The sequence below is a fragment of the Arvicola amphibius genome, chromosome 11, assembly GCF_903992535.2.
Source record: "Arvicola amphibius chromosome 11, mArvAmp1.2, whole genome shotgun sequence".
Lineage (NCBI taxonomy): Eukaryota > Metazoa > Chordata > Mammalia > Rodentia > Cricetidae > Arvicola > Arvicola amphibius.
In genome coordinates, this window is record NC_052057.2 from 42,476,682 (window position 1) to 42,492,566 (window position 15,885).

Here is a 15,885-nt window from a genome sequence, read left to right on the forward strand (position 1 = left end):
AGTTTTGGGTAGCCATGTGGAAGCATTGAGTCATTTCATTTCAAGAACTGTTTAAACGGTGATAGTTGTCTGTATTTTTGTCTTATCATCATTGCCCTCCTGTTTAGAACAGTTAAGTGTTGAGTGCTGATGCAACAGGCGGCTGCTGTTAATTAATTTTTGTTTGCTTGTTCTCAGATCAAAACCAGAACCTCATGCAGCTAGCAAGTGGCTTGTCACTGGGCCGCAGCTGCTCTATGAAGGGTTGCTTTTGGTAGTGTTTTCTTACTAGAATTTGTTCAGCAAATATAATTCTGTAATACACCTGCAGACTTTATAGAGCTTGTATCCATTGATTTTTAATTAATTGTTACTTAGTAGATTTGTTATGTAGCTTTTTCAAAATAAGAGTTTCTTTTGAAAAAGAGGTTCACAATGTGGTCCAGGCGAGCAAACTTGCGGACTCATGTGGTATCTTCTAAGTCCCTCCACTTCCATAACAGCTGGGGATATATATAGGCTATTGTAATTGGCTAAGGACAGAAGAAGTTGTTGTTAAAAAAATTAGGATTTCGGGCTGGAGAGATGGCTCAGCGGTTAAGAGCACTGACTGCTCTTCCATAGGTCCTGAGTTCAATTCCCAGCAATCACATGGTGGCTCAAAACCACCTATATGAGATCTAGTGCCCTCTTCTGGCCTACAGGCAGGATACTGTATAAATATAAATAATCTTTTTAAAAAATTAGGGTTTCACTATGTCATCTAGCCTGGGCTCTTAATTCATGGTCTATCTCATCTTTCTAAAGTGCTGGGATTACATGCCCAACAACACACATTTTAAAGGTATGCACTTCTATATATCAGTGTTCACAAAGTCTTTACATGTGGTAGTTTATTATTGATGTGATGTACCAAATTTGATTCAGTCCAGAGATATTTTTCCTTTTTTCCTCCTGGTATTGGTGTTGATGTTTTTTGTTTTCCATTTCAGGTAACCCTGCCTATAGTCAGACAGGTAACCTTGCTTAGAGCCAGATAAATTTGATTCCAGATTTATCTCAATGCTCATAGCATTGTGTGCGTATACACACTCAGAAACAAATGTAGAGTTTTTCAGTGTGCCATAAAAAAACTAGAATCACGGTTTAACCTTTGCATACAGTATAATTGTAGTGATTACATAAGTGTAGGCATTTGTCGGTACTCACCCCCTCCCTCCCCCCCCCCCCCCCCCCCCCCGCCAATATCTGTGTTTCCATTGGCTAGATTCCAAAGAAGGGGTAGTTTAGGAACTGTGGTGATGGCTCAGGTGATAAAGTGCTTGCCAGCAAACGTAAGGACCGGAGTCCAGAAACTCACCATCAATATAAGTGCTGAGTGGGCATGACAATCTGTCTATAATCCCACAGACTGGGGAATCCTTCCAGGTAACCCAGAGTAGCCAAATTGGTGAACTGTATCTAGGTTCAGGTGAGATCCTTTGGCTCAGTGAAGAAGGAAGAGATGATTGAAGGAAGATAACCTTATGTCAGCCTCTTGCTGACCCATATACACACATGTGTGCATACAACATACAGGCAAACAATAATAGGATAGTTTGGAAAGAAACTTAAAAACTGGAGAAAATAATAAGCCTCTTAAGTTACTTTTTTCTTTTCAAAGACAAACATTTTTTTCACCAGTTGATACCTCTTCCCCTTAATATGTCTGAGCCAGAAAATGTTGATTTGCCTTTTGGATTTGTTCTAAAGTTTGTCTGACCTTGTCCATTCCTGTTGGGATGTCTTTTTTTCAGTTATTGAGATCTGTGTATTTATGGATATTAACTTAATGTAAAAGTGTATCCCCACAAAGATAGGCATCTGTGGCAAGCATCAGCTATTTAAATAATAAGCAGTAGCCCAACAGTTTGAAATAGTTTATTATTGTACATGGGGAAAATAAGAACTTGTGCTACTAGTTCATGACTTTATTTGGAGCCTTGGAGTGAGTGGTGACATCTGGCATCCGGATATGGCTAGATTCACCCTGTGAATTGTTTCCACAAAACCTTGAGTGCTCTAGGAAGATTCACAAAAGGCCCAGAAGAGGGAGAATTATGACTTGCTTGTTGAGGAATAAAACTAGTGAAAATCTTGCTTTCTTGGGTTCTTCTAATTTATCACATGCTACATAGTGAATTGGAGACAGGTTTTGGAATGAAACTGCATATTGTAGTGTCACTATTCAGTGAAGTTCTTTGTCCTTGTCTTGATGAGGGGCTTTTTCTCTGTGTCTTTAACAGTAGACAGTCCAGAAACTGTTTTGAGTCATATAAATTAGTAGACATTGAACTTAAAGGGAGGTTTACTGCAGTATTTTGAAAGGAAAGAGTAGTGGCATGAAGTGCTCCTTTGCACAGTTTGCATGTTTTTTTTCCCTTTGTTTTGTTTTACATAAAGTTGTGCCCAGGTCTGGGAAGGCATAAGACAATTTCAGTTGAGGGTCTCATCTGAGAACACTGTTTTTAGATAGTGCCATTCTTGAGGCGTGAGAAAGGCATTAATTCATTACACACAGTGGATGGATGCCGACCTGTATTGGAACTCTGATTATAAAAAAAGACAGTTGTATTTTGTTTTTCCTTTCAGAAAAATCTGTACATGTGTACAGGAAACTGTAGGGTAGGAAACTGTACAAACATGATATGCCATGGTCAAGAGATTAAAATAGTTAAGCTAGGTTTAGAGTCCAGGGAGTAATTTGAGTGCGGTGACTAAAGCCAGGAAGCTTAGCTCTTTGGAAGGCTGAGGTGGGGAGATTTCTGCAAATTCAACTCCAATCTGGGATTGCAGAATGAGATCTTAAAAAACAGCACGGACCCAGAGGAATAGATGATTACCACATACAGGTTTGGGTGTTTTGTGAGAGATCCATGCCAGTTTACTATACCTAAAATGATTCCAGCTGTAAGAAAAAAGGTGCTTATGTTACTCTGAGGATTGGTTATCATTTAGTGCTTCCAAGAAACAACCTTTAATTTGGATACCTAAAATAGGAAATGCAGACTAAGTTGCTTAAAGTACCATTAAACAGTTTGTTTTCAACGTGTCCTCTTGAGTTCCTTGGGGATCCTGCTATTACCAGGATCCCTTGAATGGTCACTCTGCAAGTATTGATGCTGGTGCTTTCTTGATTTTTATTATAAAATATCGACAATTTTCTGCTAAGAAGCCTCTATTCTTCCTTAGAATACTTCATTGGTTTACTCAAGTAATGACTCAAGTGACGCAGAAAAATTTCAAGCAAGCCAATCTGAGCCTGCCACAGTGGTGACATGTGGTTATCAGCGGTTCCAAGATCCCCTCATTTTAAAGCAGCATCCTGGTTTCAGAGATGCTGAATTGTCAGACTGGAATTTACACAGGAGTTGGAAAATGAACCTTTGAATAGACCATTAATTGCTCAAAGCCTGGCAAGTCATGATCCAAGCAGTTCCGTCAATTCAAGAAAAACAGAAGGCTTAGTCTTGTACATTATGCCAGCAGCGTTTCTTTAACTGAGAGGCTGAAGGGAAAGACTGTAGTAGCATCCAACACTGAACCTAGTGCTTTTATTCTATTTTATTTTATTGGTTTTTTAAGACAGGATTTCTTTGTAGCTCAAACTCTAAAGAGATGTGCCTGCCTCTGTCTACCGAGTGCTGGGATTAAAGCCATATGCCACCACTGCCCAGCACCTAGTTAGTGATTTTTAGTAGAGATGTTAATTTGGTTTTAGGACTGTATTCCTTACCACAAGTTTGTTTCAGGTCAAGAATTAAGCCTCGGATGAAGTGTTCTAAAATAAAATCTAGAAAAAAATTGAAATTTCATGCCAGAAAAACCAATTACTAAACCTGTAAGAAATATTTATTGTTTGAAGGTAGTATTAGTGTCAGTCTCTGAAAGTAAATGTGAACTAGAGGCTAGATTCATGACACCCCATTTACTCAGGGTGACTTAAGTGATTATTTTTGAATGATTTATTTTTGCTTTTAAAATTATTACAATTTTTTTTAAAAGATCTCACTGTGTAGACTTGGATAGCCTAGATGTTGCTATGTAGTTGAGACTGGCCTGAATTTGCAGAGATCTTCTTGCTTTGTCTCAATGATGAGATTGGAAGTGTGTGGCATTTTTTTTTAGTTTTATTTGTTTTTAGTTAATGGATTTATTTATTTATTTATTTTTTTGAGATAGGGTCCTCTCTATGTAGTTTTACCTGTCCTGGAACTTGCTGTGTAGACTGAACTGGCTTTGGAATTAAAGGCATGTGCTGCCATACCTGGCTTGTTTTTATTTTTAATTGTGTATATGTGTCTATATGTGGGAGTGTATGTGAGTGCAGGTTCCTGGGAAGACCAGAAGCATTGGATATCATTGGAACTGCACCAAAATTTTAAAATTACATTTGCGTGTGTGCATGTTCTCAGGCTAAAAGACAACTTTTCAGAAGTCAGTTTTCTCCTTTTACTGGGAGTTGGGGGTGGCTTCCCAGGATAGAACTCTGGTGGGCTGGCTGGGCTGCAAGTGCCTTTACCCATTTGAGCCATTTGCCTGCTCAACCAATGAGGATTTTTAATAGATTGGAATTTAAAGATCAGAACCACTATAGGATAACCACTGTAGGAGGCTGGTGATTGCTTACTAGTCTGGCCGAGGACCTGGATTTGGTTTCAGTATGAACCACCTGTAACTCTAGTTTCAGCAGACCCAGTCCCCTTTTTTGGCCTATCTGGGCTTCTGCATGCACGTGAGGCAATGCATTCATTCAGGCTCACACATACACCCTTTAAAAAAAAAAAAAAGCAAGTCTTACATGATACACAAATCCCCCTTTTTTAAAATTAAGGATTATGCCAAGACCTGGCTTCACTTTAGGAAGTTCTATTTGTTTTTGCAGTTTCTTTTGCTGCTGGTAATTTCTTTGCAATGGAAAACTTAGATCTTACAAGAACTTTAAAATTTGAGTTCCTGTAGGATGTAAGTCTAGTATTTTTTGATCTAGACTACCATTCTAAGCTCTATTTTGAGGATTTAAGCTGTTCAGCTCCTGATTATAGTTAATGGTTTGTTTGCGGGGAGCTTTGGTGTTTTAGTTTTTCCCATTTTGTAAGGTGTGTAAATTAGTTTGTAGTGGGTTGCATAAGAGGAAGGCATTTGGTGGGGCCTTAAACAACCAGAAGTTTAATACCTGAGCTTGAAGTCAGTTACTTTACAGTCAAGATTCTGTAGGGTCTGTAATGCTCCAGTGGATTTGGCATTGACAGTAGGGCCTGGGAGCTGGAGACAACTGCTACATACTGCTATCTGCTGCAGCCTAAGAGCTCTTTAAGAGGCCTGATTGTATTTGAGTTATTAGGGAAGACATGTTAACACAAGCTTAAATACAAAGGTGCTCAGGGAAACAATGAGATGCACCAAAGCGTAGGTGTGGGCTTTTTGAGGGGTCGCAACAGGAGAGAGAGAAACAATTTTGGTAGCTCTGAAGTTAGCTTGATGCTAGGCTATCTCTTAAAGGGATGCCAAAATCCCTTCCCCCGTTTCCATTCTCTTTCAGAAAAAATGAGGTTATAGGCTGTTTCTGGAGGTACTTTGGATGGGATTGTAGCCTGATAAGGGAAAATCATACATCTTGAGGTTCTCATAAGAGAGTTCAGATATGTCCTCTGTAAAGTGGAAAAAGAGGACAGTGATAATTGGTCATCTATATATCTTCAGACATTAAGCATGAGTCTTTGCTATATGCAGGCAAATGTTAATTGGACTGGAATTCTTTACTCTTAGCTGACCAGAAATTGATCAAATTAGTAGTTCCTTCTTTTCATGTCTTATTAGTTTTCCTGTCCTCTTCTGCCTTACATTTAATGGCAGTGGTTTCACAAAGGTGCATCTCTATAGCCTTCTATTTTTTATTTTTTAATGTGTTGGTGAAGGGTATTGAACTCCCTTAGCTGACCATAGATGATCTGGAGTATTTGATAACCTGATCCCCTGCCTTACCTAGGATTTACAGGCTTCTCATGCATAGTGGTGGCTATAGTAAATGCTACATTGTATTTATACAATACATAAAATACATCATGTATTTTAAACATTAAAGCTTATTTAACTCAGATTTGTGTTGGGAACATAATTGTGCTTTTTTGTTTTAAATGGGGTTTTGATAATTTGTTCTTTAATTATGAAAGTCTCCACCATTTCTACCTGTAGTGTCAAACTTAATTCTCATTTGTTCCTTTATGAAAAGAAATCTTGAACAAATGAGATTTTTTTTAAAACTACTATTTATAACCTCCGAAGGAGCGAAACTTTGAATTTGTGTTTATGTATTGCTGCAGTTGTGTTTTTCTCTACAATGAGAGATCTGGAAGATTCATAGATTAATAACTTTTGAAACAAGGTTACAAATCATTTGTTCAGATTAACATCAGATTTTTATTTACATCATGGCTTTATGATTTGATGTGATGAAGTTGAAAACCTGTTTTATTCTGGGCTGTCTTGTGTTCTTTTTTCAAGCCAGTATGCTTCCACCTAGGTACCTTAGGCAGATAATTTGAAAACTGAAGAAAAGTCATATATTCACAAAACAAAGTTGGAGGGGGAAAAAAGCAAAGTTAGAATAAATTGTAAGATTCATAACATCTTAGAAGTTTTTTTATATATTAAACCTGTATTTTCCTTCTCTTGAATGATTTGTTTCCTTCTCATTGTTGGGTCTATCCTGATGTTCTTTTTGACGAGAATTTGGGGAATTTAACTTAGCTCACAGTTGATCACCCTTGTTCTTTTCTTTATCATGGCTTATCTTTTAAGTAGGTTTGTGTTTGTGTGTGTTTTAAAATTTTTGACTAGAAAGGACTTCTTTACACTGGGACTATGAATAATTCACTCATATTCCCCCCCCCCCCCCAAATACTCAATCTTATTTTCTGCAACCCCCTTGTTTTTTAGGCAAATTCTCTTTTTTGTACACTCTGGCTCCAAGCTCATTCTGTAGTGTCTAGACTGTCCTTGAATTCATTCTTTTGCTTCAGCCTTCTGAACATTGGGAATATAGGTACACCCTGTCATGCCTAGCAGAATTTAAGCCTTTTAGCCAATTTATTTTGTGACGACACATTTTTGGGGGTGCTGAAAATTGAGTACAGGACTTAACACAGCTAAACAAGTGCTCTATCACTGAGTTAGTTTCCATCCCTTGGCTATTTGAAAACTAAATCTTTTAGTTTTAGTTGGTTTTGATCCTGCTCTGCCCTCCTGAGTGCTGGTGTCATTTTCCATAATCAATAACCAAACACCCCAATACTGCTTAAAAGTAATCTGTTCTTTTCTCTTTAAGCACTCAGGAGGCAGAGACGGGGGGTCCCCTGCCACTTCCCTTTTCTTCTAAATAATTTACTTGTTAGAGAAGCCCTTTTGCAGTCTGTGGTCTATACTTTAAATTGTCTTCCCCTGTTAGGATCATTGAGCTTTAATGTAAGCATTGTTATTTATTTGATGAGTGTGGTATATTCTTGTTACCTATGGGCTTCCCCCTCCACAATTAAAAAGTACTTTTTTTGAGGGAAGACTTTTGCTATTTTTTTCTCCACCAATAAGTTTTCTTTTATAGCTATTAATGGAAGCCTTTTGTCTCCCCTTCACTCCCCCCCACTCATTGTTTATACATTACAAAGTACATTGGTTCTTGGTTAACTTGCAAACACACTGAATTACTCTTTTTTTAAAAAAAAATTCTTAGGGCAAATTGCCACAATCTGAGGACTGTAGGGCTCAGTGGCAAGTATCAAACCAGCAGCAGTTACTTAACTACTTAAAACAGTATAACAACAAAAATTACTGGTCCTGTGTGTAATGGTCTAACTAAATTTTATGGAGATCTGGAGATTGGGAATAATCGCATATAGAAATAATAGAATCAGCCATAGCTTAGCATACATACAGGCCCTGGGAGAGTGGGCAGGAGGAAGCCCCTGGTTGGAAAGTCACTTATGTTCTTTCAGCTTCTCACACTGTGGATAGTGAGTAATAGTCCCATCTGCTACTTTCTTCCAGACTGACTGACTGACTGCAAAGATTTTTACAGGGTTGTACTTAACTTGCTGTTTGCTTTTCCTTCTGCTGGTTTATGTCTTGTAGTCTTTAGTTTGCTAATTGGTAGTAGACATTTGAATATTGCTCTTTTAAACTGTTTTGTTACTTAACAAGCAGTTGTAATTTTTGTCTTTGTCTTTTCGTGAGTTATCTTGGCATAAACTTTAGTGTTAAGTAGATTTTAAGGGAACATAAACAAGTATTCCTTTAAGTTGTGCTTTGCCCAAGTACTAAATGCATGTGTTTGTATGGCTTGTCTTCAGTGTGTGTTTTGGAGTTGTCTAAGTGTGAGAAGACTGTTTACTAATTGGCCATGGGGTTAAATTATATATGGAAGCTCTGGACTAGGGCTGAGCGATTTGCAGTTCTTGTTGACAGTAATGTTAAATGTTTTTACATGCTAACTGTAATTACCCAATTGTCAAGTAGTACTTTTCCCTCTGGGTAAGAATTTAAACAAGCCAGTCTCCACCACAGTCCTTTGTTCCACTTAAAAACAGTTCTTTTTAGGTAATATGTTAGACAAAAAATAAGTTCCATTATGCTCTTTTCTTTATTGTTTGATTGGTTGGTTCATTGGACAATAATAACCCTGGCTGCTTGCTTAGTCATCTGATACTGAGAGTAAAGGTTTAATGGCTACTTAGTGGTATTAGTTAAACGAAGATAAGCACACTAACTCTAAAATTTATTTAAAGGCTAGAAAATGATCATTTTATGTTTATTGATAATAATATATGATGGTTTGGAGGTAGTATATTAACTATAGCTAAATTTGAGAAAGAAAATTGTATGTGTGAGTGCAAACACAGGTGTGCTACATCGTGCATGTAGAAGTAGTAACATTTGGGGTCAGCTCTCTCTTCTACTGTGCGTTCCCATGGTCACACTCAGGTGGTCAGACTTGTGTGGTCAGACTTGTTTGGTGGGTCCTTTTACCTGCTTAGCTGTCTTTCTGGCTCTGACTTTTTTAAGGGAAAGAAAAGTAAGTGGGAAAAACATGTCTAAGATAATGCTAATTTTTAAAATGTAATGTTTTACCAGACTTGGACTGTACTTTAATAGTTATAGTGGAATCTGTTCTTAACTTTGTTAGGCACTTTGTTGAACATTATTTAAATTTCAATTTCTAATGTATGAGGCCTAATTAAATTCATTAGATTAAAATTGTGTGTAAGTTACAGAGTTAGGACTGAAGAGTTTGGGTTATTAACTAAGTTACTGACCTCTCAGTCGGCTTACTATTATTTCACCTAACTAATCCCTTCATTCCAAGGATGAGGATATACTGTGTGTGTTTGGTTAGCTTATTTTGAGGTAGATGATAACTGTTATAAGCAGAGTTCAAGGAGGCTAAAGAACAGCTTTTTACAAATGAGAAATGGAAACCAAATTCACATCTTAAAATCTTTTCAAACCCTGTGATTGCTGGAGTGTGGTGGGTTTGTTTGGGTGAGTGTGTGTGTCTCTCATCTACACCTCTTCACCCCTCCACCCAATTTCTTAACCCATCCTAGGCTGCCTTTCAACCTGCTGTGTACCTAAAAATGACCTTGAATTTGTGACCCTCTTGAATTTTGTTATTACACTCTTGAATTGTGCGGGGGATGGAGTGCTTCGAACATGCTAGGCGAGTATTCTACAAACTGAGCTGGGTGTTTTATTTCTCTCTTCTAAAGACAAGAGTCCTGTGTAGCTTCCTGCCTTGTCTGGTTTTCACTGTGTGTCTAAGCTGGCCTAGGACTTAAAGCAATCTTCCTGCCTTAGCGCCCATAATGCTGGAACAGTCTTGTACCAACTGGTCTTCCTTGATCTGTGTTCTTTCATCATTCTGTAGTTTTTATATCTATTACAGGGTCTAAGAGGTAATAACAATAATACTGATAAAACCTTTTGTTTTATGCAGGGATTTATCAAAGATGTCCATGAAGACTCCCTCACAGTTGTTTTTGAAAATAAGTAAGTTATTGGCAGATCTAAAATTTAAGATTGGTAATACTGAATGTTCCTACTGATGCTGGTAGGAGAATGATTCTGCTGTGGAGTGGGAGTGCTTTGGTTGATCCTCATGAATTCTGTGTCCAGTTTGATAACCCTTCACTTGTTTTTGTATCTATAATCTACCCGCCATTTTCATACTGTTCTTTGCCAAAATATGTCTGAGGACTGTTTGTGCTGAAATTGAACCTTGACTCTGAGCATGATAAGCACAAAGTTGTTCTCATCTGAACTGTAAGTTTTAAGATATCCTTTAAAGTTTATGCATCTGGTGGTTTTTTCTGCATATACCAAATGCATTTCTGATGGTCTCAGAGGCCAGAAGAGGGTATTTCCTAGAACTGGAGTTACAGGTATTGTGTTCCTGTGTTTGTGCCGAGTCTTCAAGCAAATGCCCTTCGCTACCAAGCTCTCTCAGCCCTAAACTACTACTATTTGTACTACTTTTGTGAACATCTACGCTAAAGTTTATATTTTGTTGTAATTTATGAACTTGTGGGTTTTTTTTTTACATCATATACTTGATCTCACCACTTTCATTTGATAGCTGTGAATATTTTTTAAACCTTGTCATTATTGAGAAATTAGCCTGTTTTGTTTGCAGGGTGGTAATATATTTGCCATTCTTAGGATAAGTAATTTGAAGTGTAATGCTATCAGTATTAATTATAAAACTTACAAAGAATCATGCAAAAATCTGTTTTACCTGAACTTATTCAAGAAATTAAAGAACTAAAGTCCTTGTTTTTCTCTTTGGGACATTCTGAACGATAAAAGTAACTTTAACAAAACGCTATCTTAAAATGTATTTAAAGCATTAGGCAGAGACTACAGCTTTTCCATGCTAGTTTCTGCTAGGATAAAAGTACTAATTCTTTTTTTAATCTTTCAGTTGGCAACCAGAACGCCAGGTTCCGTTTAATGAAGTTCGATTACCACCACCACCTGATATTAAAAAAGAAATTAGTGAAGGAGATGAAGTAGAGGTATGTGTTTTTAAGTTTTCTTTATGGTGCATATTTTTTGTTATAAATAAATATCCTTGTGGGAAAATCTGTAGCTGATGGGTACTCTTTCTCCTCCTCCTGTTCTTCATTGGCAGTGACTGTAATGTAGTGTTACTGAAGACTTAGGTGAGAATTGACTCATGTGTCAATGCTGTTTTTGGCTTTGATGAATTTGATAAAGTTTTTCAAAATGAAAGTTTATTAAAACATTAAGAATGACGATACATTAATGTTTAGGGAAATCTAGAACAGAACCATACAGTGTTAGTAACTTTCTAAAGCTAATTAATCTTCGTGGTTTGTGCTTCAATGTCTTTGGTTGTTGCTGTGAAGAGACACCGTGACCATGGCAACTCTTAAAAAGGAAAACATTTAATTGTGACTGACTTAGAGTTCAGAGGTTTGTTTTGACATGACAGGAAGCATGGAGGTATGCAGGCAGACAGGGTGCTGGAGAGGTAGTTGCATCAGCAGGAAGAGTGAGATACTGGGCCTGGCTTAAGCATCTGAAACCTCAAAGCCCATCCCTAGTGACACACTTCTTCCAACAATGCTACACCTCTTAACAATGCCACTTCCTATGGGTCTGTGAGAATAATTTTTATTCATACCACCACAGTTCTATATGTATTTGTTTATGAGCTGTTTCTTGGAATATTATAGGAATGTCTGGAAAATTAAAAAGTCCAAAACTAAAAAAAAAATTGTCACTCAGAACATAGTTCACACTTTTTTACCCTCTTCCCCCACTGCTGGGTAGAAGTAGATTTATATTGTACTGCTTTTTGTTTGTTTGTAACTTGTTCCCCCGCACTTAGAGGAAAAAATCTGCATGTCTGTCTCTTCAGTATTAACTATTGATTATTTTTGCTGTTGCTTGGCATGATGTTGCATGTATGTAATCCTAGCACTCCTTTGAGGATATCTTGGGTCATATATGAAATCCTGTAATTTGAATCCCTGCCGCACAGAAAAAAATTGAAAATTATTACAATCAATAACAGTGGTGAATAAAGATACTTTTATTTTTAGTTGGGGAGTTTTGTATAATATTTATTGATCATATTTGATATCCCCCACATACCCACTAAGCTGTTGTGTCCTTTGCCCCCTACCCCATTAAACAAATCTTTAAGACCAGTTTGCATTGCCCATATAGTCTGAAATGTGTGATCTTCCAGTGGAGATGGTTGTATTCTGAAAACCATCTCTCCCTCTTCTAGTAGCCAAAGTTGCTAATACATCTATGACAAGGGTTGGGGTCACTTGGTCAGCGCCCCTTGTTCTGTCTGGCTTCGGCTTACACAAGTCTTGTGAATGCTGTCATAACTGCAGTGAGTTCATATATGCAGCTGCCCTGCCAAGTCCAGATGATACTGTTTCACTGGAGTCATTTACTGCCTCTGATGCCTACATTTTTTTCTGGCCCCCCACCCCAGCCACAGTGATCTCTTAGCCTTGGGAGGAGTGGCTGCACTATGCAGCTATTTATTAAACCAACCAGAAGGCACCTTAGCAAAGACACCCTCAGTTTACAAAAGGATTCTTCCACAACAAATCTCTGATTTAAGGGCGGGGAGGGAGTACCTAACATAAATCAACAACAAAACCACACGTTGTTGGCAAGGTGCCGAGGATATTTTATTTTAAATCTTTCCCCAGTCTGTGTCTAGGTAAGCTTAGCCTTACTCTGAATCTGCAGCCTGTTTATCCAGTTGTGATGAAAACATTCATGTCAGATTGAGAACCGTTGTTCCTAGATTGTGTATTTCATTTTCCATTTCATAATTCAGCCCTAGTAAAAATTTGCTCGCTACAGTTTTATAAAACATCACAAATTAAGATATAATCAAGCTTTGTTCATTTTTGAAATTTTAAGGAAAAATTTTGCCTCTTGTGGATTAACCGATCCTTCCTTCTGAAGTCTCTCATTCATGGATTGAAATAAAAAAAAAAATGGTGTTTGGATGTTTTGTCTTAAAGGATGTGTGTGAAATGTGTGCCTAGTGCTTTAGAGGCCAGAAAATGGCGTGGATCTTACGGTACTAGAGTTACATACTAATAGTTGTGAGCTGTCATGAGGGTGCTGGGAATCAAACCCAGGTCTTCTGGAAGAGCGACGAGAGTTTGTGACTGATGAGCCATCTCTCCATCTCCTAAAGTTGAAGTTTTAAAAATAAGTGAAATTATATAAAACTATAAGGTAAAAATGAACCACCCTTTTAGCATAGATGTGATGTCCAGTTGCCCCAGCTTGTGTCAACTAGAGTTGAGTATTTCTGTAGATTCTTCCTTTGTGATTATAAAGAATTTTAAGTTGTAACAATTCATATTATGTTTGTGACTTTTGTATTTACTAATTAATAGAGCATCATAGATATTTTCATATTTGCTCATACAAATTTGCTTCTTTGCTTTTAACCAAGTATACAATTCTTGGTATGGATGTATCCAAAATTGAGATCAGAAGTACTATTGTTAAAACAAAAAGCATGTCCTTCTGTCACATCCTTTTAAGGGGGTCACCTGAGAGTTGGCCTAGTGCTAAAAGTACTTGTTGCACAAGTGTAAACTTCAGTTTGGATCCCAGGTCCCAGGTAACAAGCCTAGCATGTTCTTTCTCATCTTTGCCTGTAGCCTGAGCCCATCACTGGTGGGGAGAAGATGTGGATGCTTACTTCCCACCAGCCTACCTGAAGAAAATAGAAGTTCTAGGTTCAGGAGAGATCCTGTGTTAGAATAATAAGACAGAGAGTGGCACACATACCACAGAAACAAACTCAAAGAATAATTAAAGAAGTGTTTTGTTGTTGTTTCTTTTTCTTTTTAATAAAAGGTAGATTGTGAAAACAAAACGCATGTGTATTTAAGATTTTGATAGTAGCAAAAAGATCATTCTTTAGGCTCCAAAAATGTTTGAATTAGTAAACTCTTAGAAGTTTGGTGAGCTGAACTAATATCTATTGAATTGATACTGAACACGTTTGAAATTAATTTGCTTAGATCCCTTGTTCTGTGACTTGTCTTGTTAAAAAATATACGTAGTGTTTTGTGCTACAAATCTAACCTAAGATTTCACTCATGCTAGGCAAGTGTTCTACTATGAACTGCATGTCTCAGCCCCTATAGATGGGGGTTTTGTTCTGTTTGAATGGCCTCTTTAAACTCTCCATCTTCTTTCCTCTGCCTCCTGGATGCTGAGGTTACAAATGTTTGTTACATGTATATGGCTTTCATTTTGCTTACTTTGAATTACCATGCTTTTGTGTTTTTGTTATGTTTGTCTTATCCTTTTCATTCATCAACAGAATACTGTTTGAAAACAGGAGGCAAAAGTTCATCATTGGTATGGATAAGATTTTACATTTTTGCAATATTAGAGATTGGAACACAGGTCTACATGTTTGTGGTTTTGTGTGTGTGTATGTCTTTGTGTTGTTGGAATACCTCACATGAAGTATATTTTACTCCTCAGTGATAATGCTCACTCCTGTATTTGATGGTCTTATAAAATTCATCTTTTTTTTCCTGTATGGGTCTTTTTTTTTTCTTTTGGTTTTTCAAGACAAGTTTTCCCTGTATGGAAGTCTAGGAATTTTGCAAATTAGCAGAGGTTAATGGATGTTCTTCAAATACACTTCTAGAGTGGATAAGAAAGCTTTTTGATTTACTGGTTAATTGTAAGGGATCATGGACAGCCAATGAAAGGAGTGTATAAGATGAGATTGGGGACTAAGAACCCATCATTAGCACTGGAGTGTGCTTCCCAGTATAGAAGCTCTGCTGATGTACTTCTTAGGCTGAGTATTTCAGTTAAATAAGTACTCTTGAGTACTTTTGTTGGTTCCAGGACCTACTTTGCATACCAAATTTGAGGATGCAAAACTCCCTGCTATAAAAAAATTATGTGCATATAATTCAGTTTCCTGTATGTTTTAATTCATCTCTACCTTGCTTATATTAAGTATGTGAATGCTCTTTAGGTAATTGTATCAATAATTTATGGGACATTAGTTTTCTTGAATGTATTTAAATCTGTGAAATCCTTATATAGAAGGTTGACTTGACTTTATCAACCCTGTAGGTATAACCAGTCATCTGTCTATTACTCAGTATCTTCTTGGGTAACCCAGGCTAGCCTTTGTACTATATTTTCTTGGCTCAGCTTCCTGAGTGCTGGGATTGTAGGCATGTACCACCGTACCAGGGCAAATCAAAACAAAAACAAAAGAAAAATAAACCAAAAACACTTAACAGAATTTTGATGTTTTCTGTTTTGGTAATAGTTGAAATATTTAAAATTTTTTATGATCTATTTAACTTTATGTGAATTGGTGTGACGGTGTCAGATCCCCTGGAACTGGATTTTCAGACAGTTAAAAGCTGCCATGTGGTTGCTGGAAATTGAACCCGGGTCCTCTGGAAGAACAATAGTTGAAATTTTAAAAAAGACTTGGGAGGTGGAGGTGTGAGGATCAGAAATTCCATGTGGAGTTCAAGGCCAGCCTGAGCTATTGGGAACATTGCCTGAAAACAAAGCAAACAACAATGACAAAATAATATAATGTAAACCCATTTTTTTTTTGTAAGATACGCTTACTGTGCTAAATGAACTTAATGGATCTTAATATTTTACTGTTCAGACAAGCAGTTGGAATACATTGGATTTCATGTTTTTAACAGAATTGATTGTCTTGAGCCTCCTTATTTTTAAAATTGGGTTTTTAAGTCTTCAAAACAGTCTCGGTTTTGATGAAATGTTGGCATATGTTGTACATGT

At 37.2% G+C, this 15,885-nt stretch overlaps 1 protein-coding gene across 4 annotated transcripts in view; it reads left to right on the forward strand.

Annotated features, from left to right (window-relative positions):
* Window positions 1-15,885, forward strand: part of Fxr1 (FMR1 autosomal homolog 1) — a 49,728-nt gene that overhangs the window by 8,257 nt on the left and 25,586 nt on the right. For all 4 annotated transcript variants that reach the window (XM_038348142.2, XM_038348145.2, XM_038348143.2 and 1 more), the window contains exons 2-3: window positions 10,007-10,059; window positions 10,991-11,084. In XM_038348142.2, coding sequence (XP_038204070.1) covers window positions 10,007-10,059; window positions 10,991-11,084 — 147 coding nt within the window. The remainder of the gene's footprint in view (window positions 1-10,006; window positions 10,060-10,990; window positions 11,085-15,885) is intronic.